General features: G+C 38.5%; 2 protein-coding genes across 6 annotated transcripts in view; one reads left to right on the forward strand and one right to left on the reverse strand.

The window, feature by feature from the left end:
• Positions 1 to 9,348, forward strand: part of VIL1 (villin 1) — a 31,022-nt gene extending 21,674 nt beyond the window's left edge. Inside the window, exons 16-20 of the mRNA XM_039343228.1 lie at positions 736 to 880; positions 3,617 to 3,805; positions 4,470 to 4,538; positions 6,385 to 6,525; positions 8,167 to 9,348. Of these exons, the coding sequence (XP_039199162.1) occupies positions 736 to 880; positions 3,617 to 3,805; positions 4,470 to 4,538; positions 6,385 to 6,525; positions 8,167 to 8,280 (658 nt within the window). The 3' untranslated portion in view covers positions 8,281 to 9,348. The remainder of the gene's footprint in view (positions 1 to 735; positions 881 to 3,616; positions 3,806 to 4,469; positions 4,539 to 6,384; positions 6,526 to 8,166) is intronic.
• Positions 9,349 to 9,885: 537 nt separating this feature from the next.
• The window catches only part of USP37 (ubiquitin specific peptidase 37), a 41,276-nt gene continuing 27,870 nt past the window's right edge, over positions 9,886 to 23,291 (reverse strand). For 4 of the 5 annotated variants that reach the window (XM_039343226.1, XM_039343222.1, XM_039343224.1 and 1 more), the window contains exons 18-24: positions 22,281 to 22,533; positions 20,851 to 21,017; positions 19,403 to 19,466; positions 18,037 to 18,152; positions 15,613 to 15,682; positions 14,703 to 14,841; positions 9,886 to 13,503 (exon numbers count right to left, since the gene is read on the reverse strand). In XM_039343226.1, the coding sequence (XP_039199160.1) occupies positions 13,428 to 13,503; positions 14,703 to 14,841; positions 15,613 to 15,682; positions 18,037 to 18,152; positions 19,403 to 19,466; positions 20,851 to 21,017; positions 22,281 to 22,533 (885 nt within the window). In that variant the 3' untranslated portion in view covers positions 9,886 to 13,427. The remainder of the gene's footprint in view (positions 13,504 to 14,702; positions 14,842 to 15,612; positions 15,683 to 18,036; positions 18,153 to 19,402; positions 19,467 to 20,850; positions 21,018 to 22,280; positions 22,534 to 23,291) is intronic. The other variant, XM_039343227.1, reaches the window with a different exon arrangement.

Consider the following 23,291-nt stretch of genomic DNA (forward strand, 5'->3'; position numbering starts at 1 on the left):
GTGGTATATAAGTCTAAGTGCTGTTGCTACTGCTATTTGTTCAGGCTACACCAGAGGTGGCTGAAACTCTGGTGTATAACTACAATTCCCACCTGTTCCAGCCTGTGGGATTCATGGGATGCTGGGGGTTTTAGTTCTACAGCTAAAAGGCCACCTATGACCCTATCCCTGCCTTAACCACATCTGCCTCTGAACTTCCGTAGTCAGTCTTTCCTAGTGATAAAGCCAGAAGTGGACATAACAGCCACAAATTTCATCTTCAGTCAGAACTCCAAAACACTAGTAGTTCTTGGGGTTGCAGCTACAGATTTTAAAAGTATATTTAAAAAACAACAAAGCCAGCTGAACAAGTTCCATGATCTGGGCTCTTGAGACCCAGGCCAGGTTTTAGCTAATGTCCTGTGATGTCAGGAAATTCTGCTGGAATTCAAAAAGGGAAGCAGAGGGACAGTAATGAAAAAGTGACCCATGGGTTATAGCCAGTTTGTAGAATTCAAGGAGCAAACTGATAACCTTTCTGTTTCATTCATGAAAACTGGGGCTATTATTGTTGAAGAGTTTGAGCAGCAGCAGCAGAGTGCTCTTAATCATTTTCTGTCCTACCACCTCTCTGTTCCACACAGCACCCATTTCAGTGCTGCTGGGTGGGAAAATCCTTTACTGTGTCGTAATTTGCCCATATTTGCCGGAAGGTTGTTCCAGCGGCATCTTGAATTGCTTATCTATTTTACGCAGATTGCAAGAAGAAACTATTTTGGTCTCACCTCGGCTGTTTGAGTGTTCCAATAAGACAGGCAAGTTCCTTGCCACAGAGATCACCAATTTTACTCAGGAAGATCTAGAACAAGATGATGTGTTCTTGCTGGATGCCTGGGAGCAGGTGGGTATGAGAACTGGAAGATGCAATAGAGAGAAAGGAAGACATTTATCCACAGTGGCTATTTTTCTTTCAGAAATAATTGAATCAAAGGTGCCTCCTATTATTGAGCAATTTGCATTCCCACCCACGTCCCATCTGATGCAATTACTAATGCAATCTGCAGTTGATTGCAGTGGCCTGTGCTGTATTCTCAAAGAACTTTCAGAACAGAATATTTTTGTCTTCCTTTCACCCTTTATCACTTCCGCTTTTTTTCACAGTTCTCACTTCTATCTCATCATTGTTTTTTCCCCCATGATCGCAAATGAGTAGCTTAGAAAGAGAATGCTTATTGGAATTATTCACTGGTACCAAACACTGATTCCCTTTCTGCTCTTTTCCACAACAGTGGGCACCTCACAGAACACCTGCAGCCACTTAACTCTTATTTCTCCTTTTCTGGACCCTGCGGAGATTGTCACAATTGAAATTCAGTAGCTAGTTGTCAGGTCAGAAAGGCATAATTTTCCATGGCAACATGTAGTAAAATAAGTGTAGGGCAGGGGTTCTCAACCTTGGCAACTTTAAGACTTGTGGACTTCAACTCCCAGAATTCCTCAGCCAGCAAAGCTGGCTGAGGAATTCTGGGAGTTGAAGTCCACAAGTCTTAAAGTTGCCAAGGTTGAGAACCCCTGGTGTAGAGTCTTTAATAGGCCTAACACACTTACATCACCTTTGACAAGGGTAGTTGGGCTTGAAAAAGACTGCCCGTCCCCATCACAGAAATGGCAAAATGTGTTTCAAATGAAATCAGTGCCCTCTTCTCCAAAACCTATAGAAAAGCCAGTAAAGCCACAGTATCATTGCGGCAGCCAGGCTCTGCTTACCTGTATGCCAATCTGTATACAAAAAAACTGAATCCAGAAATAAAAATGGAAAGTACTCAACTGCCAATCTAACAGAAAAAAACTCTTAAGTAGGTGAGTCTGCAGACCATTTCTAACATTCCCTTCAACAGAATATATGCACTAAAGATCTTTTTCAGTAATAGATCGTACATTTTCCTCTTTGCAGAACTGGTTGCAAAAGTCAGTTGTGAAATTGTGCAGTTACTTGACAGGTGAAGCCACCAAACAAAACAAAAATGAATCCCTTATCTATAGCTGCCAAAGCTAGGACTCATAGGCCAGTAGTGTTTCTGTATCTTTTGTGAATGTGTGTGATGATGTTTTATTCATTCACCTGAAGGTACACTGCAAGTAAGAATCTTTCATTCTTACTTTGACGTAAAGGTTAAAGATTAATCTGTATTTAGGGAGGGTGAATGTCTAACAGGCATTGCTTCAGAATCCCCCTTCCATACCTATTTCCATCGAATAAATTTTCCCTTTTTCCTTAAGGATGAGAAGAGGTAGGTAGAGCTAGTATTTCTCTTGAAGGAAGTAATGGTAGTGGTTTTACCTATTTTTCTGCTTCCATTCCAAACACTTTTTAATTATTTGCTTCTCTTAGTCCATTGACACAAATAACCTTTATTACCATATTCTCAATTAATGTAAACTGCCCTCCAATTTGCAACAAACATATTTCCAGCCAATATGTTTGTTGGAAGACTTTAACTCTTTTTAATTAATATCAGAAAGCCACCAGTTATACACACTTTCACTACTAATTTGTTAAACATGTTATTTGCTCACCATGATCGAAAAAAAGATGTTGAGACTCTAGAAAGACTACAGAGAAGAGCAACAAAAATAATCAGGGGACTGGGGGCTAAAACACATAAAGAACGGTTGCTAGAATTGGAAATGTCTAGTCTAATGAAGAGAAGGACTAGGGAGGACATGATTGCAATGTTCCAATATCTCAGGGATTGCCACAAAGAAAAGAGAGTGAGTTAAGCTATTCTCCAAAGCATCTGAAGGCAAGACAAGAAGCAATGGATGAAAACTAATCAAGGAGAGAGGCAACCTAGAACTAAGGAGAAACTTCCTTACAGTTAGAACAATTAACCAATTGGAACAACCTGCCTCCAAAAGTTGTGAATACTCCAACACTAGAAGTTTTAAAGAAGAGACTGGACAATCATTTGTCTGAAAAGGTATAGGGTTTCCTGCCTGAGCAGGGGGTTGGACTAGAGGACCTCCAAGGTCCCTTCCAAATTATTACTACTATTATGGATCATCGCACAGTCAGCCAGATGTTCAGACTGGATTTGGCATTTTGTCTATCTATCGAGTCCTTACCAAGGACCTGGGATAGGCAGATGTGGATGTTTGATGGTATTACAGATATCATTGCAGGATGGAAGCAGTTCCTAGTAAGGCTGCCTTTTGCAATTGACTAATGGCGAATTTGTCAATGCCAATGGTGTTCAAGTGGTGCTCCAGTTTATTATTATTATTATTATTATTATTATTATTATTATTCAGATTCCATCTTAATTTAGAGAAGAAGCAGATGGAAATTTGGAGAGGGAATAAAAAAGTTGTTTTGAAAATTACCCTTAGTAGGTTCTAGGAAAGGGCTTCTAGGTTGTTTACATTAATATGGATTTAGCTGATTTTAAAAAATCCTCTTTTATAAGGTTCTGTCTTTACAGCTTTAATTCTATGTAATTCTGACCCAATTTTTATGATTGCATGTACTTATTCCTCATCCCTGGATTGATTTTCAGAACTGTAATTCTAATCCTGGAACAGTGGTCCAAGTTATCTGCTGTTTTTCATGATCAGAGACACATTTTTCCCCCCGTAGGTTTACTTCTGGATTGGTAAAGATGCAAACGAGGCTGAGAAAGAAGCAGCAGCTGTCACTGCCCAAGAATACCTGCGGACTCATCCAGGCAAACGGGACCCTGACACTCCAATTGTGATTGTGAAACAAGGCAATGAACCTCCAACATTCACTGGCTGGTTTGTAGCATGGGACCCTCTCAAATGGACAGTAAGTGACAAAAGGCTCTTCTTCTGACTTGGAAAAGGTAGCTGCCAGTACTATATGTGAAGAAAAGTGGAAACCTCGTTCATCCAATCACATATATATATATGCATAGGGTTTTGCAAGAAAAAACCTTCATTTTTACAGAAGGAATGCCAGCTAGGGATTCTCAGAATCTCAAAGTGGATAACATTCTTCCTTGAGAAAATCCGTTCTCCAGATTATATTGAACATATTTTCATTGGCCTAAGCCAGTGATGGCGAACCTTTTAGAGACTGAGTGCCCAAACTGCAACCCAAAACCCACTTATGCATCATCGAGTGCTAGGTGGTTGTGGCCCATTGGGTGGGCGTGGCTGCAGTGGTAACGGCAGACTGGGTGGGACTAAAAAGTTCAGTCAATCAATTCCAACTTTGCAAGATCTTTTTTTTTTCCCACGAGAAGTTGAAATTGACTGATTGAACTTTTTTTTTTGCACATGGCGGCGGAGGCCTAAAGCGAAAAGGTTTTATAAAACCCAGCTGAAGGCCTAGGACTCGGGCGACAGTGCGCGTGCCCACAGAGAGGGCTCTGAGTGCCGCCTCTGGCACCCGTGACCGAGGTTCACCACCACTGGCCTAAGCTTTCAGTTATACAATAAAAAACAAAATTTTGTCTGTCTCCCTGCAGGACAAGAAAACCTATGAAGAATTGAAAGCTGAACTTGCCGATGATGACAGTCTTGACCAGCTCACTTCTGTAAGTAGGGCTGACAAGGCAAGCGATAACGCAGAGTGTCAACAGTAAGATGCTGTATAGTTTTCCCCTGTGAAAGGAATAGAAAATCCTCTTTCAAATTATTTCAGTGCAGGTAAAAAAGTGAAGCCTGTACTTACCTGATCCTGAAACACAACATCTACCGGTACTTTCAGTTGAAAAGAAAAGAAGTAAAGTGAAGGAATATGAACAGAATCTTTTCTTGAAGACCAAGCAAAAAACAAAAAACTTTTGAGTCTTAGGCTGCAGTTAGATCTTCACATTTCAAATTTTCTCTTACAGTATAAAACCAACAAGGAATTTTAATTTTAAAAATGAACTTTAATGAACTAAAAACTCCTAAGAGCATGTCTATGGAGATTCTTAGTCATCCAGGTTGTGCTTGTCCCAAAGATGCTTTTTCAAAAGGCAACTGGACTTTGTTTTTCCTTGAAGATGTTTTGCTTCACATCCAAGAAGCTTCTCCGGTTCTGACAGTCCGAACTGAAAAAGCTTCTTGGATGAGAAGTGAAACAGTTTCAAGGAAAAACAAAATCCAGTTGCCTTTTGAAAAAAAACCACATTTGGGACTCATAAGAGCACATTATTCCGCTTGGGGCATCAAATATTTTACATTCATATATTTGTCGGTATGCATTTGCCATTTAGAGGGACAGTGAAAAGGTAGCAGGGAAGTCAGCAAAATGGAAAATATAGAAATTACAATTGTGACAATTGTATATTAAATGCATACAAATTTCCCATCACCATTTAAGCAATATTGATGGCACCATAACATTCAGGGAATTTATTCCTAAACCTAAATTAGATTTTCATGCATATTGACGGTCCTCATTTAGTGACGATTAGAACTGGTAACTTGGTTGTTAAATGAAGGGGCCACTAAGTGAAACTGCAGCTGAGCTTACTTCAACTTTGCTTTACTTCACAGACCTGGGAAGGTCATCATAAGCGTGAGAATTAATCATAATGTTATTTTTTCATCACCATCAAAATTGCTGTCACTAAAAAGGCAGTTGCTAAACAAGGAGACCTGTACAGGAAATTGAAAACAAGATTCAGGCACAAAATAATTATAATTTGTTAAGAATTCCAACTCTATGTTCCATAGCCTAGGCCAGGGGTAGGCAACCTTGACTCTTTTATGACTCTGGACTTCAACTCCCAGAATTCCTAAGCCAGCATGGCTGGCTCAGGAATTCTGGGAATTGAAGTCCACGAGTCATAAAAGAGCCAAGGTTGCCTACCCCTGGCCTAGGCATTGATAATCTACCAAAAAAAAAAAAAAACCCACCCTGAAAGGTCACAGCAATTATTTTTTCATTTAACTTGTAATGAATCAGGGCCTGTATTCCATATATTTCATCTTCCTTGATCTCACTATTTACACCAGTGTTTCTCAACCTTGACAATTTTAAGGCATGTGGACTTCAACTCCCAGAATTCCACAGCCAGCATTGCTGGCTGTGGAATTCTGGGAGTTGAAGTCCACATGCCTTAAAATTGTCAAGGTTGAAAAACACTGATTTACACAGTGAGTGACTCCATGGTGCTGCACCTCTTTAGCACAAAATTGCCTTTTTATGTTGCGTCAAATACCATTTTTTTTAAAAAAATGACAACTCTAAATGACTCTCACAAAACGTTTCTCAACCGCAGCATATTCATTGTTCATTTGCCCTGCAGCGTCAAATACACAACCCTCCTATCTACACTCTCAAAGAGAATTGGTTTAGAAAAGGCCAGCCTGTAACTCCTTTTTATCAAATTTAAACAAAATAGCCATGCCTGGGAATAGCTTTGGGGGGCGTCCCCTTTTCTATTTCAGGAAATCTTGGAAGGAAAAGAAATTTTTACTGCCAAGACAACTTTTGGCAAGCTGTCCTCCTCCTCTACGTACCCCTTGGAGAAATTGGTGAACGTAGCTGCAGAAGAGCTTCCCAAGGACATAGACCCCAGCAGGAAGGAGGTGAGAGATCAGCGGGTTATAGTTTCCATGGGGACAAGGAGGATATTTCAAGAGTTGTTGATAATATTTGCAGAAAATCCAGGATAAAAAAACTCTTTGCTCGTTGCAAAGTGTATTAAATGGCTTTGGAAACTTCCTTTAATCTGGTATGAAGTTTAAAAAAACACTTTTAGCTTTAAAATTTTAATTCTGACATTTTAGTTTTTATATACAGGTAGTCCTCGACTTATGACCACAATTGAGCCCAACATTTTTGTTGCTAAGTGAGACAATTAAGTGGATTTTGCCCTATTTTATGACCTTTTCTTGACAGAGTTGTTAAGGGAATCTGGCTTCCCCACTGACTTTGCTTGTCAGAAGGTTGCAAATCAGTGATTTATTTTATTAATTAATTAATTTATTTATTTATGAGACTTATATACCGCTTTAAGTGCAAGCACTCTCTAAGCGGTGTACACCAGTAAGCAATGTATATATATATTTACATTGCCCCCAACAATCTGGGTCCTCATTGTACCTACCCTGGAAGGATGGAAGGCTGAGTCAACCTTGAGCCGGTGAGATTTGAACTGCTGACCTGCTGAACACAGTCAGCTAAAGTGGCCTGCAGTACTGCACTCTAACTGCTGCGCCACCTCAGCTCTGATGATGGCGAACCTTTTAGAGACTGAGTGCCCAAACTGCAACCCACAACCCACTTATGTATCGGCGGGTGCCAGGTGGGTGTGGCCCACTGGCTGGGTGTGGCCCATTGGCTGGGTATGGCCCATTGGGCATGGCTGCGGTGGTAAAGGCAGACTGGGTGGGACTAAAAAGTTCAATCAATCAATTCCAACTTTGCAAGATCTTTTTTTTCCCCGCGAGAAGTTGAAATTGACTCATTGATTGAACTTTTTTTTTTTTTTGTACACAGTGGCGGAGGCCTAAAGCGAAAAGGTTTTATAAAACCCAGCTGAAGGTCTAGGACTGGGGCGACGGTGCGCGTGCCCACAGAGAGGGCTCTGAGTGCCACCTCTGGCACCCGTGCCATAGGTTCGCCACCATTGTTGTAAAGGGTAATCACATGATCCCAGGACACAGCAACCGTCACAAATATGAACCCGTTGCCCAGCATCTGAATGTTGATCACGTGACCACGGGGATGCGGCAATGGTCATAAGTGTGAAAAATGGCTATAAGTCACTTTTTTCAGTGTCATTGTAACTTTGGTCATTAAATGAACTATTGTAAATCAAGGATTACCTATACTGGGTTTTTAAATATATTTTGACATTATATTGTACATGGCTCAGAGTCCTTCTTTGAGATGGGTGGCTCAGAAATGTGAAAAATAAATAAGAATAAAACATAAATGAAACAAAATGAATGTAGGCCAACTGAGAATATTTTCATTTTAGTTTTGGTGTATGTGCAAACATTTTATCTTTGCAGTGATTTTAATAATGCCCGGAAACACAAATTGGGTAAAAGTGAAGCCTACAAAGAACTATGCAAAACTGTACCAGAATAGAAATATTGCTTTCATTTTCTCTCAGTGGGGAAAAAAACCCCCTATATTTAATAATATATCCATTTACTTTTCTCGCTGTTTATAAATCTAGCTGTCACTTATCACATACGTGCTTTTCTTCCATTCCACAGCAATACTTGTCAGAGGAAGATTTCTTTCAGGTCTTCGGAATGTCCCAGCGGGATTTTGCTGCATTGGCTTCATGGAAACAAGCGACTCTCAAGAAGGAAAAAGGACTTTTCTAAATGGAAATATGCTTGCCATTATTTTCAGCCATTTGCAAACCATAATGTCATTTTTGGTAAAAGCTTGATAACAGAAGCATTCAGAATTTTCCACCACTAACAGTTTTGTAGAGATAAAAGGGCTTCCTTTAACAAACGATAGATAATCTTAATGCAGACCCAGAATATCTGCTTTAACATACTTTCCTCCAGTTATGAAGCTGCTCAGAACGATATTGGAATCAATTATTCCTTCCCAATAGCCAAGTTCCAATCTGACTTAGTGACAAAACTGGCAAATGGGGGCTGCCCTAACAACTTCATTGTGGAACAGATGCAGGAAAGCAATTGGTGGATTTCTTGCTAGTGGAAGGCAAACAAAAAACAAAAAAATGCCACCCCACCACTTTTCCTAATAGAGGTTGTGGGTTTTGACTGATGGTGAGCCCCATACATTTTGCCATCTATCAGAACTTGACCTGTTGGATGACAACTTTCCAACTCTTTTTATAGGGAACCCCTATTTGCACCACAGTTCAGGTGTGTGCCAACTCTCCGCCTGATGATTGCTCTTTATCACCTTCCTTTTGCATATGCTGTAGCACTCTCTTGCTCACTCAGTCTCTCACTGCCTCACTTTCTCACATGCCAGTTGCTCCCAATTATTTTGTCCAATCTCAGGAGACTCCCTCAGCTAACCAGTGCTACTTTTCTTATCAACCAATTTTCCTACCTAGAATTTAAAAAAAAAAACATTTTGGACCAAAAACTTTCAAACAAGGCCATCACAATCTTGCAATCTGGCCAGAAATTACTTAAAAGCAGCTATTTATGCTGCTAAAAAACACAGCTTTGCCAATAGAAGTAAAAATAACAGATCTAGGAGTATTGCCCCTCCAAATCTGCCTTAATCTGCTCTTATCTAAGTTCATAGCTGTCTACATGATTATAGCTAGTTTTCAACTGCCAATGAAGAAGCTGGCTTCAAAATAGTCTTGAGGTGACCCATAAAGCAGAAGGCATCCCAGATGGAACCACTGTTGTCTTATGAAATATATCCCAGTGCAAATAAAACTTCTTCATGCAAAATAAGAAGCTATCCTTGTTTGTAAGCAGCAAGTTACCACACTATTAACTCAGAGCAGCATAAACAGAACTGGGCCATTTTATCACCAGACCATTGCCATTGTAAATATAATTTAAGTTAAATGATGTTGAAACACTATACCTGGTCCTTTTGGCAGAAATAGTCTCTCCTCAAAGACAAAGCAAATAGGATTGACATTTTGTGGCTTACAATAGTAATTTTGCCTTCAGAGAATGACAGCTTTTGAAACTTAAAGACCACACTGCTAATGGACACTTCTTTTCCATAATGAATTATAGTATCTTTTTAAACATACAGCAATGTCTTCTCCAACAATGAATGGTTATGCATTTTAAGACAAATAAGAACAAATTTTAAATTAATCAAAAATGTGGAATAGCTAAAGATGCAAAATCAATGTGAAAAAATAGCATGATTTTTGTAGTGCCAATTTTGTGGAGGAAAAATAGCAGTCAAATGGCAGTAAGGACAATAGAAATATAGTAAGGCACTGCATTGCTCTGGAAAGAAAAATCAGATTCGGCATTAACAAAGAGCATTTAATTTCTCAGAAATTGATCTACACATTATTTAAAAAGAAAGAATAGAAGCAGAATTGTGAGGAATAGAAGAACAGGTCTGCTAAAACACAGAAAAATGCTGCTCCACATTGTGTCAAGGGATACAAAGTGATTCCCAACATATAATCAAGGCAACCTTCTCAATGCACCTGCTAAGAAACCCTTGTCATTTTTATTTATTCCCTTCCACCAAGATTTTACAAAACAACTCCTTAAAGTAAAAGCAAAGGAGTAGGTTACTGCTGCGGAACAGCAGCAAAGTGTTATGAACTTTCTTTGATAATTCTCTTTAATTCTCTATTTTGGGTTAGTTTTAAAAAGCACCCTAATTGTTCTTTTCCAGAAACACATGGCAATCTTATTTCCAGAATATTAATTTCATCGTGAAATATTAATTTATGCAATTTCAAGAGAATTACTCTGCCCTTTACTTAGTTGCAATACAAGCAGCTTTTTCTTAGCACACCTAGCATCAGAAACCCATAATGTACAGAACTGTCTTTGAATGCTGGCAGGTCCTCAGGAAGTGAAAAGGCAGCTCAGAATAGAGAAATGTCCCTGAAACTTTGTACCTTATCACAGATATGAATATTAGGCTTCATCCAAATAGAAGCAATGCTGCTTAATATTCTATAACCGCAACTTTTGCATTTCATTAGCACAATAGAGGCAGATAGTTGGGGGAAAATAAGCAATGCTTGGTGATTTCTAAAGTTTCTTTTTTTTTTTAAAGCAAGCTACCTGAGCTACCTTTTAAATGCCACGTATGTACAAGTTTTGTTTTACTTTTGGGAAGAATTTACTTACTTAGTGCAAACATGTTATGGCTATTTCTTGTATAAAAATAAGTGCAGGAAAAAGATGTGACAGATACAAGAAAGGAAGAGAGGAATTTAAAAAGTCCATCCACTACTGGGTAAACTTATGGTTAGGGCTTGGTCTCACTTCAAAATCTAGAATCAGTAATCCTAGAGTTAAGATGTCTAGAAGTGTGCCATATCATGCTGTTCCAGAAACACAGTATAACAAAGTCCAGTTGTTTTTTTAAAAACAAGCAAAAAAATTTAAATACCAGCAGCTGCAGTTCAGGTTTCCAAGAGGTTTTCCAGGTTGCTTGGTATAATTTCTCAAAATGAAATATGATAAACCATTTAATATGAGGGTTTAAATATAATCCAGTACGGTCTACACAGTTTCAGAGTTAAATGTTAAAACTGTATATAAGAAAAACAGATAAACTGCAGCACAAGTTCATTGCATTGCGACAGAATTTGATCTGATTTGTAAAATGCAAACCAGGATTAACAGTCACCACTTCTTACTGAATGAGAATTATTTTCTACCAAAGGTACATAAATTTATCCCAGGCTACATACTTTTCAGGTTTAGATGAAGCAAATCAAGTCTTTACACACTAGGCTAGGGGCAATTCTGCATTTTATTATAGAAGACACCAAATTAGAACACTGCAACTGCACATATATTAGTTAATTTGGCTTCACTGTTAAGTATGGAACCAAAGACATTATAACTGCGTAATTACAATGTTTGCCTCCATTCAGAGCAGGAAATGAAAGCCAACACCACCTTCTGCCAGAAGGGAGAAGAGGAGATGTAATTTTATTTGATTTTTTTTCTCCTGAACCTGAATTTGCCATCTCCGCTTATATTTAAAGACCTCAACTCTCCAGAGCCCCTTCTCCAGAGACCACAACAAGCAATGAAGAAAATGCCACCACCCCCACATTCCATTAATAAGGAATTCTAGGATGTATCTAGAGTTGGGGGGAGCAGAGAAGGGACCAAGGACTTGGTAACATTTACTTGAATGGAAGTTCAGCTATCAGTGAAATAAAAACCCTTTTTCCTGAATTTTACTGATAACTCTGCTCAAGCATAGAAATTCAGTTTCTTTTCAGATTCTGCCAAATATCTAAAGGATTGTTACGTTAACAGAGAGCTAGCCTTACTCTAGAATCAAGACTATCACATTTTGAGATACTCTTCTTTACAAAGAAAATCCCTTTATTCTTTGTTAAAAACACACCAAATACCTTTGTGAACAGTACAAAATTACCACAGAAGTTAGCATGTTATGCTTTGGTGCAGTGTAGTTTTTGAGAACTTTGTCTTCTACATCTGATAGTATTTTAGTCTGTTGGTATCTTCTATACTTACGTATTTAGAGTTCTCCAATACTGGCTGCATTTATCAATAATCTTAAAACCTTTCTGCAACAAATAATTCTATTGTCTATGTGACTCAGGTCTACTCTCAAAATGTAGTTTCAGAAGGTTCTAACATGTAAAGAACAGAAAAATCCCCAACAAGGGTAAAATACATTTTTTCCATGTAGCTGCTATCTTTTTCAAAGAAAATATTTTTACTATGAAGCAAATCAAGAAACATCTCAATTATTAGCAATTTCATTGCTAGGAAAGTGAAAATGAGATAATAGTTATTAACTTCCAGCACTAAAATGAGGGTTGGGCACAAATAAATTCTATATAACTTTTGCCAGCATAAGCAAGTTATTCAAACACTTTTAAGTGTCTAAACTCCTCTACTGCAGCTCTGAAAAATCTTGCAAATGCTAATCATTTACGAGTTTTGTTTTTTTCCAACAGCACGAGAACAAACTCAGTTATATTTCCATGTTTCTGTTACCATGTTACTTGCCACTTTCAAGCACATACAGCTCTGGAAGCCAGTGCAGAACTGAGCTGCTTCTGTTTCATTTACTGATTAGCATCAGCTCAAAAAGGGACTGCCATTCACCACCCCAACCAGGGTGGCTCTTCCATGAAACACAAGAAATATAGATAGATAGATAGATATACACGCCCATGCACACTCAAGGGGAGAGGGAACTGTTCTGCAAATGACAGTACTTAGAAACTAATGCCTTCAAAAAGAATAAAAACTTTAAAAAGTTAAAATATACATATATGTATATATTATTTGAAATGATGAAAATGAAGGATTCTGGAGTGTTACAAACGTAAGTGTTTAAGTCCATCTGTTCTAGGAAAGATGGATCCTTCCATTTAACCAATCAGCCACCTGCACTTTCAGGAAATAGTATAGCTGTAGTATAGCTTATGCTTCCCCCCCCCCCTTTTTTTTTCTTCTGTAGAAAGAAAGTCAACCTATGTTTAGGATCTCCTTCGTTTGTTAATAATAGGTGATCTTGTGGTCTTCTCTCATACTATGTTTTTGGAAGAAGTTTTTTTAAATTTTCTAGCTTGATCATCTCCTCTGCAGGTAAAGTTATTTGAGTAGCTCAACAGAGAACAAAACCAAAACAATAAAAAAAAAATTCTGGATAACAGAAGATTAACTGCTGAAGTTCAAAGAAAGGGATGGAATGGCCCTTTCATATCTGAAGCAGCTTGTCTCTCAACTAGGTCCTGAGTTCCTCAGTTTTGTGTGTCCCGTGCATTAGGCAAAAGTTCTTAACTCTTTGTGCTCAGGTAAAGGGGCATTCTTCACAAGGGCTGTCAGACTGGCTTTCCCACTTCTGTGCTGGACAGTTGCAGGTTCTTGTCTGTTTCGAGCAATTCATCCAATATATCCCTGGACAACAGAAACACATTAGAAACCAAACAGAATCTACACAGAGCAGCCAAGGCACATGATGTACACAAGATGGCACTTAAAGGAATGTTTTAAAAGATGTAATAGAGATTCTACACAATACAGTATAATCTAGCTTCTTATGCTGTCACAGAGACGTTCATAAGGACATTTGGGAAAAAAATATACAGGTTTATTTGTTTTCTGAATTAAAAACATAAACCCTTTGTTTCTCTTTCTCTATTACATGCACAAACTTTTATCTCATGACTGAAAATCTAGCTGGTCAGGCTTGGTATGAATTCTTCATCAATGCCAATAGTCCTGACTGCAATACCCCATTCTGTGTGATGTCTCCAAATGACTACATTTCCCTTCTCCTTTTATAACTTCTGCCAAGGCTCGGCTAATTTGAGTTGGAGACTCTTTTTGAGCCTCCTGGTACCTCTCCAGTGCCATTCCCTAAAAGGTTCACACAGAACCCATCTCTCGTTTTAAGAACTATTTCTTGTTAACTTTTCTTAGAGGTCTTCATTCTGGTATTTTCCCACAAGATGCACAAGCTGGAAATCTGAATAAAACCCATGACTCTACAGCAGTGACGGCGAACCTTTTAGAGACCAAGTGCCCCAAAACTGGCCCCACCCCCGCTCCACCCCCCTGCCCACCCCTGCTCTGCCCCCCATCCCCCACCCCACCTGCCCACAGGACCACTCACCGCCTCCAGGGCCCGCCGCAGATCGCCCAGGCAGCCCAGCAGCACTATGGTGGCCACACCCTCTGCCTGTGCTCTGCAGCATTAACTGCATGATGGGGTGTGAGGGCAGAGTCTTGTCTACGCTGCCTGGCTGCCATGTCCTTGGCTGCGCTGCTCTATGTAGGCCATGCCCGAGGGCGACTCTCCTTCAGGGGGGCTGCTGGAGAGGAGGGGGTCGCAGGGGGAGGCAAGGCTGGGGAACGGCACGTGTACCACAAAGAAGGCTCCGAGTGCCACCTGACACCCATGCCATAGGTTCGCCACCACTGCTCTACAGTATAGATTTCAGTAATACCTTCTTTCATCCCATCTATTCAGATCTTCACATAAATACATGGAACAAGATGGCTATGTTAACAATACCCTCCCCGCAACAGCTGTAACATTTATATGGAAATGAAATAAAAACATCCAACCAGTAAATAATATAAATAATAATTACTTGTGCATATAGAAGAAGATATAGCCACTCCGGTCTCTATCACTCTGGACAGAGGCCTCTTGAGTTCTTGATACTGCCAGGTCATTGTATGTGAACCAGGCCTGCTTGCGAATATCATATACATCACTAATATAGTGACCTTAAAAATAATGGAATAGACAAAAAGAATTATTCCTTTATTCATTCATTCAATTGGTGTTCTGTCCATCTCAACAAATGAGTTTGAGAGGTGAACTACTTCAAAATATTTTTTTTTAATTCCTGTTAAAAATATGGAAATTAAAATACACAATAGCTGAGGAAGATATCACAACTGACAGTCACTAGGAGGGGGGGGGAACCTTCAACAATTGGGGCTCCAGGCCTGGCAAAGAATCAGGTCTTTAGGGTCTTACAAAAGGCCAGCCATCCTAATTGCTGCAGGGAGACTGCTCCATAGGGCAGGTGCTACAGCAGAGAAGGCAGGCCTCTTGTAATATCTCGGCTTCTGATATACAGGCCAAAGAATCTAATAAATGACATCTTCTGCAGACAAATTTTATTATTTTAAATATGACTACTGTGATTCAACATCTTTTTATATGCCAGATTTATTGATGAATACATATCAAATTGTTTAATGGCATCCCTCACTTTGTAAACTGGTATGAAAACTGTTTTTAATCATAATATTTTCTAATCGTTGGTTGTTTTTTATATTACAGTTCTATAGTGTTTATTGTAAATTGCCCAGAGTTATGTTTTATGAAATGGGCAGCTATGCAAATAGGATGAATGGAAGGATGGATGGATGAATAAAAATCAAGCATAAAAAATTAACATTTCTTTTTCTTCATCTTGAATTCTGGTTACCCGAAAAGCCTCCCAAAACACAACTTAGAAAAACAATAAACAAAAGCTTTTTTCTTACCTGAGGAGGATGTATCTCCAATATGACTGACAATACTAATGAGACGATATGAATTAGGAAGCTCTCCTGTCTGTAAAAGAATTCTGTTGTTAGCTTTGGTTTATTTCTGAATATATCAGGCATTTAATTTTCTGAGAGACTTTATAAGAGCAAACGTAGGACACACTGTATCAAACACTAGAATAATTCATTTCAAATTTGTAGTTAACTCAAATCAGGCTTTATAAAAAAAATGTATTTTTTCTTTTACAAAATCAGTTAAATACAGGTAGCCCTTGATTTACAACAGTTCATTTAGTGACCGTTCAAAGCTACAAGGCATTGAAAAAAGTGACTTATGACCGTTTTTCACACTTACGACCGTTGCAGCTTCCCCGCAGTCACCTGAACAGAATTCGGACATTTGACAACTGGTTCATATTTATGACAGTTGCAGTGCCCAGGGTCATGTGATCAGTTTTTGTGACCTTCTGACAAGCAAAGTTAATGGGGAAGCCAGATTCACTTAACAACCATGTTACTAATGATTCACTTAACAATAGTGATAAGAAAAGTTGTAAAATGGGGCAAAACTCACTTAACAAATGTTTCACTTAGCAACAGAAATTTTGGGCTCAATTGTGATCATAAATCGAGAACTACCTGTAATTCATCAAAGTGTGATCAACAAAATCCTTATCTCCAGGGTAGGCAACCTTGGCTCTTTTATGACTCGTGGACTTCAACTCCCAGAATTCCTGAGCCAGCTGTGCTGAGGGAAAAGGGACAGGTTTCCAAGCTGAGCATGCTGGCTTAGGAATTCTGGGAGTTGAAGTCCATGAGTCATAAAAGAGCCAAGGTTGCCTACCCCTGTCCTAGACTGAACTATGACCACATACATCACTCAAAACGACTGTCACATTTTTCCTTAGTCCGTACTACAGAAAAAAATCTTTATTATTAGTTCACAAATACACTTCTCTTAAATACTGTACATATTATTTCCCATTGTGTGGTTAAAATACAGTGAGTGCTAAACTAGGAAGGACTCAATCTGTATCACCAATATTACTACTGAGCCAAAGATAGTCAGCTTGCTATTCAGTAAATGAAGGGATTATTATATTTCAATCTCCTTCCTTGAGGGAAGACATCCAATATGAGAGCACAGGCATAAGGCAAACAAGCATCTTTGGACAAATATATTAAAGGGCTGTACTACAAGAAGTAATTCAAAGGTCTTTGTACAGAAATAAAAACAGGATGGTGTCATCCAGTTGTCACTGCCCCTTCACCTACTCAAAAGGCAGGTAATGATAACTGGTATGCAACTATGGCTGGTATACAATTATGGCTCTCAACCCTCTTTCCAAGGTGTAAGCCTGGCAGAAGTACATGAGCAGGCAAAACAAAACAAAACAAAAAAAGGAAATATAAGAAGGTAAGAAACTGATCACATAATTTGACTGTTGTGAACCACCACAATCATTGAGAATCAGGGAGTGCTCCATTTTAATAAAATGTTGTTGTCATTTCCTACCAGGTAACCAGTGTAAGAACACAACACTGGGAGGTAACCCTTGCAGAAAATGGACCTCAGAAACCAACTGGGATTTCCCAATGTGTTGTTTACCATTGCTCTGCTCACATTATAGCAGCACCTCGTGGTAGGAGGGAAGATGGAATAAGACAATCCTCTGCCAAAGCTCCATTTCCACCCCAGCCCCAGCCCCACGTAGGTGTTGGTCCACCTAGGCCAAACCAGGAAACCAAATCCACAAGTTAACTCTGGAACTATGTTTTATTGACATGGGCTACAATAACAGAACCTTGAAAGCCTGTGATTTTTCTTCCATCCCTCTTGTACCAATGGAAGTCAGGTTAGAGCCCGTAGCCAGAGGGCCAAAGCCAAGCTAGCCGTATCCAGGCAAATTTAACTAGCTGATAAAAGTCACTTCATGTTTCCAATGAATATTTTCATGTTTTTCCCAATTTTTGTTCTCATGACTACAATTCTTTCAGTGTGAAAAGGATGGATTGTCACAAACAAAGACTAATGTAGAACTCCCCAACATAGCAGAGATTGCGCTCAACTTGTGAAAAGTACAATTTCTGCCAAACCAAGATTTTTTTTTTCCTCTCAGGAAGAATGAAACATGGCCAGGCTTTTCAGTTTGGGCATGAGGAAGACACATTTGCTGTTTCACTTTAGGACTTGTTTTCAGTCTGCCCTGAAGTAGGGATTTGAAACTGCATCTCCAAGGGCCAACATATTACCAACAATTCACTGTGGCTCACTGTTAGTCATCACTGAGAAAGATTAATAAAGATGACCCAGTGTGCCCTATTATACAGACTGAACTATCCAAGCCATAAAACCTTAGTTAAGCATTTACCACCTGTAAAACATGTTAGTATTCTTCCCCTGGTTTCCCAGATCATCACCTCAGCATTTCTTTTCAGTTCCTCAGCTTCTGTTTCAGAGTACTCCATGTCTAGAAAATCCTCATTCCCAGAGTCATCATCAGAGCCAAGACTATCCAGGAGAGAGTTGTTAAACTCTAAACAGCATGAAAAGGATACTGTATAAGATTCCTGATGATGTGCATAATACAGAGATGACAAAACTTTACAGTCCAGTGCATGATGCACTGTCTCACTAGAAATGCAAAATATTTAACCTCTCTTTATTAAAGGAAATAATCTACTATATTAAATCTTCAGTGCCACAGTAAGCATTAAATATATACTGGGTACAAAGTTAAGATGTTTTTAGAATGCAAACAGATCAGTTTATGAGGGGAAAACTTTATTTCCAAAAATGCAGTTTTTAAATGCTTTTGCACTAACTTAAAAAGCAAGATGCTACCAAAGTAACACATAAACTGAATGCACTATTTGCATCAATGAAAAAAAAAAATACAAGGTACAATACTGCAAGAAACAGAAAATGTATGCTATGTTCTTATACAACATCTTAACATAAGAGAGTTTCAGTGAATTTTCATAGCAAAATGCATAAAATATTTTGAAAAAATTACAGCTCATCTCCCACTACTAAATAAACTAGCTCTACATTGGAACCATGACTAACTCTTGCTAGTTTTTACAACTTGCTTTGCAGAACATCAACCCTAAGAAGAACACAAGGAAATTAAATCTACAGTTCATAGAACAATAAATCTTTTAGCAGAAATCTCTCATTCTCATTTTACAGAAATTAGGAATCCGGGACAGATTTGCATGCTTTTATCTCGCTTAGGATTTATGAAATGGAGTTGAGCATGCTAACAAGACATAGTCAAACTGTGGTTAGGGAAATAAAACAGATTGGAGAAGAAGCCACTGAAAACTGCTGAGACTCTATATTCTGCTTGTTTACAGGGCTGCAGCACCATATCCACTTCACACTAATGGCTAAAACTTTTAACTATTTTTGTTTGTATACAACATTTGATGTTAATCAAGAACTTTTTCCTATTCAGTTTTATGTGGTTTCATGAACATATGATATTACATACCACTGAAGTTGTATGTACCATTAGCTTCACAAAAGATAGAACCATTTAATCTTTTAAAATAAAAATGATGACACAGAGGTTTATTGAAATTAGAAAATTACATTCTGGGAATATTTGGGGGTTATGCAGCCACCTATGTCTACTTTTCAAGCAGAAAGGAATGGCTACATGTTGTGTACTCAGAGCCAATCATAGAGTTTACTTGTCTTGCAAAAGCAAATTTCACTCTTTTCTCTGAACAATTGAACTGTACTTTTAAAATATGTCCTTTCTTCTGTTGTGCATCTCACCTTGTAGACTTAATTCAGTGGCACGTTTAAGATCATCATCCTCTTTCTGCTCCCGCGCCTCCTGCTGGGGTAGAGATTCAAGCTTAGTTCTCTAAGACACTTCCTGTTTTTTATAATTGCTCTATTTTTCCCCACAGATATTGCATGAGATTGGTACGCAACACAACAAGTCCCTAATCTCACCACATGCTCTCAGCCAAAATGTAAACTATTTCCCAACGAAGCCCAAGAACAAAAGTTTTCTCTATGTAGTGGAATGTATGGTATACTCAAATCTAGCTGAGGACATATGCCTGAATAAACAGTATAGGAGGAACTGCCTTCATTTAGGAAAAAACTAGAATAGCAAAGGCTTGCAGACACATGGCTTCTAGAGGTTTAGGTGCCTCTTCTTTCACTGCTAAACAATAAATGGGCAAATACATTTGAAAGTTTTTCTTCTTTCCTAGCCTAATCAGTTACAATTCATATATGCTTCCATCTCCATTTTGTTTCTTTATGCATTTGTAAATATTTATAAAAGTATATATAAGAAATATTTTAAGTAACTAGTAATGAAATGAATTATCTCAGAAGGGCTGTACTCTACTTTTTTTTACATACTGACAGACAGCTCCTGAGTATGCATAATGGGGCTTTCCAAGCAACACAGTGGTGCCTGAAGAGGCACCTGACATATTCCCATCCTTTTTTCCCATAAAAAAGTTAGTTATTAACTGTTCTCAATTTTGATTGTTGATACTTTTTTAAACAAACATTTATATTCTCCATTTATATTTTTAACAAACATTTATATTCTTTTGATTCTATGCCTCTTGTAATTTAAAAGCAATAAAATCATAAGATCTGATCATAAAACCAATGAATTAAACACAACTATTAAACACTACAAGTAGTCTCTAACTTACAACCTCAATTCAGACTGTAACTTCCATCACTAAGCATTGTGATTGTTAAGTGACTCATCACATGATGACACCCAATTTTATTTACCTTTTTCCTGTGGTGGTTAAACCAATCTGGCTTCTCCCATTGACTCCCCCCCCCCCATGTCAGAAGCTGCTGGTGAAGGCTGCAAATGGCGCTCAGACGACCCCGGGATGCACTTAACAATTGTCTCACTTAGCAGCAGAAATTTTGGAATCAACTGAGGTCGTTAAGAAAAATATTACAGAAAAGCATCTCTGATGGGCAGTGACCCCAGTGGACTGCCGAATCCAAATTTGCTAAAACTGATGTTTTTTTTTAAAAAAGCATTAAATTCAGCAAGACATAACTTGGCTAAAGGATTTCTATAAAAAAACTTGTTTATAAAAATAGATTTCTAAGTTTGCAATTATGAAACAAAATCACGCAGTGTCGTATTATAAAGTGAGGTGAATTTTTTTCTCCTCCCTAGAGATACTGAGATAGTCATGTATCATCATGAAAAGTGTACTGCTCCTTACTTGTTCTTGGAGACTCTGAGCCAAAGCCTGCTGTAATTCTTGCTCCTCCCTCTCCCTTTCCATATCATACTGTTGCAGCCAATCCACTTCCCCCTGAGTGCCTTCTGGAGTTTTGTTTTCCTTATTTTCATCGAAATCTTTAGTTACCTTGGTAAAGTTGGCATAATCTAGGGAAACAAAATGGCGTCTCAATTTATTTTTGCAGGAATTGTGGGGGCTGCTAACTGAATGGCAACTGGGTAAGTTAAGGGTGGATAACTTTTTAGTGACCCCTGCTTTCAACAGAAATGTGTGTGAGGGTGACCACAGAAACCTACCACGCATATGAACAAGAGTGTATTGTATGAGTGGGACTAGTTTTTATATGATGTGCGTATTTATATTCTCATATTAATGCGTATATCATCCTTACCTAATAAAAAAAAGAAAACTATGCTGACAATTTTCATCAGAAAAAGAAAGAACTTGAGAACCTCATGCAGCCCTAGGACAACAGACTGCCTATTCCTGGACTAAATCTTTTTCATGCTATTCAGATCTCAAGAGCCAAAGGAACATTGTGATTATTTTGAGGAGAAAAGGATAAGGGGAGCGAGGAGAGAATTGCTTTCAGTACTTATTCAGTGTTTTCTGGTTAAGTCATTTGTGTAATTTAAGCGCTGAAACACCAGAAAATGATGGAAATCAGTATGTGAAATATCCCCCCCATTTTTGCTCTTGCCTTTCAAAATTATGACTTAACATTTTAAAAGAGATTCCTACAGTAAAAAAGACGGTTTTGCTTCGTTTTCCGATTTTAGTTGTAATTTTATTAACAATTATGAACTGTATAATAAAATATGCTAGGCATAAACCTCACTGCACATTTTAAGATGCAAGGCATTATGACATAACTATTCAATCTTTTTTAAAATGCAGTTTAACACAAATAATTTTATAATAATAAAAATTGACTCAAAATAATTTTGTCTATCGGTGGTATAGCTCTTGCTTTTCTCCCTTCCCCAAATAAAGATGGGATTAAAATATAACAGTTGAGAAAGGTAGACCATCCTCACTCCAACTCTTAATACCTACCTTGTAACTCTAAACATGAGCTGAAATTAAAGCATTAAATTGAGATGCCTACTCAACAGAATTTCAGAAGAGGGATTTTGAGGCTAAAAAAAAAGGATGAAAATCAAAGTAGGGATGGGGGAAGAGATGTTTGGGACTGTTTTGATTTCTCTTCTATTGCCCTCATCTCCCACCTCCAAAATAACAATAAGGCAAACAAAAACCAAATGAGCCTGTCCATTCTGTAATGTCACCAAGTCAACAGATGGTTTTCTGTACTTACTGGAGAGCCAGAAATATGAAGAGAACATATTTCATCCCACTCCATACACGGTCACTCAAATTCTAGCCTTTTATTGCTCTTCTCCTCTTACCAGATTCTGCAGCAGCTTTGGGCTTATCAGCGTCCTTAAGTTCCATATTATCTGGAAACTCTTGCATCTCATCATCTCCAAAGCCAGTATCTGGACTATTTGTTGGCTTATCTTCATCATGGCTTGACAGCGATGCTTCACGTTTACTAATCTCCAAGACGGCTGCTAGAAGTTCATCTTCACTCATTGTTTCAAGCCCACTATTTACTGAATCTGGAGACTTGGGATTTTCTGTTTTATTTTTCTTTGAGCTCTACAAATAAATAAAAGGCAAAATTCACCGAGATCCATTCTCTCAGGATACTACAGCAATCATCATAGTAAAATGATTACACATAAAACATAAAAATGAAACAGAGATTCTGAATATATAACCATAATGCAGATATACAGAATTGTTCTGACATCATCAGAGAAAAGTCTGACTTTGAGTGCTAAAGATATTTAAGCTATACTAACTTACTAACTACATACATACATACATAAAACAAGTATCAAAATCTTCAGCTTGGCTCTTCTTAAGGATATCCTTGTATACCTGTCATATCATCTGCAGCCACTAGAGGCCACTCTTAAAAGTAAAAACAATTTAGGAATGAGTTATATTCCAGAGAGTGTTCATAAGTGTGATTTGTACGCAAGTCCAACAAAAATAAAAGATATGTGCGATGCAGTTCTTGCCTCGCATGGGTGGCATGCCAGTGGGCTTTGGGTGGTGGCAGGAGGGGGTTGGTTTCTGGCGCACTGCATGCAGCATGCTGGAAGCTCACCCTTTCCTGCCTTTTCCCACTATGGCAGAGGGTTCACTGGGCCCATCATGCTTTGCTGCAAACCTGTTGCTTCTCTGGAATGAGAACTGTGCTGTGCCTGGCTGAAACTCCAGCTAACAGGGTGCTGGGGATCAGGAGAGGACAGGAGGGGACCGGTTCCTGGCATTTCACATATGTATAACAGTGCAACAGAATCTGGCTATTTCCTGCTGACTTCCTGGTGCAGGCAGTACAGTATTGG

The sequence above is a fragment of the Crotalus tigris genome, unplaced genomic scaffold, assembly GCF_016545835.1.
Source record: "Crotalus tigris isolate CLP2741 ecotype Arizona unplaced genomic scaffold, ASM1654583v1 scf7180000017834.3080900, whole genome shotgun sequence".
NCBI classification, from domain to species: Eukaryota; Metazoa; Chordata; class Lepidosauria; order Squamata; family Viperidae; genus Crotalus; species Crotalus tigris.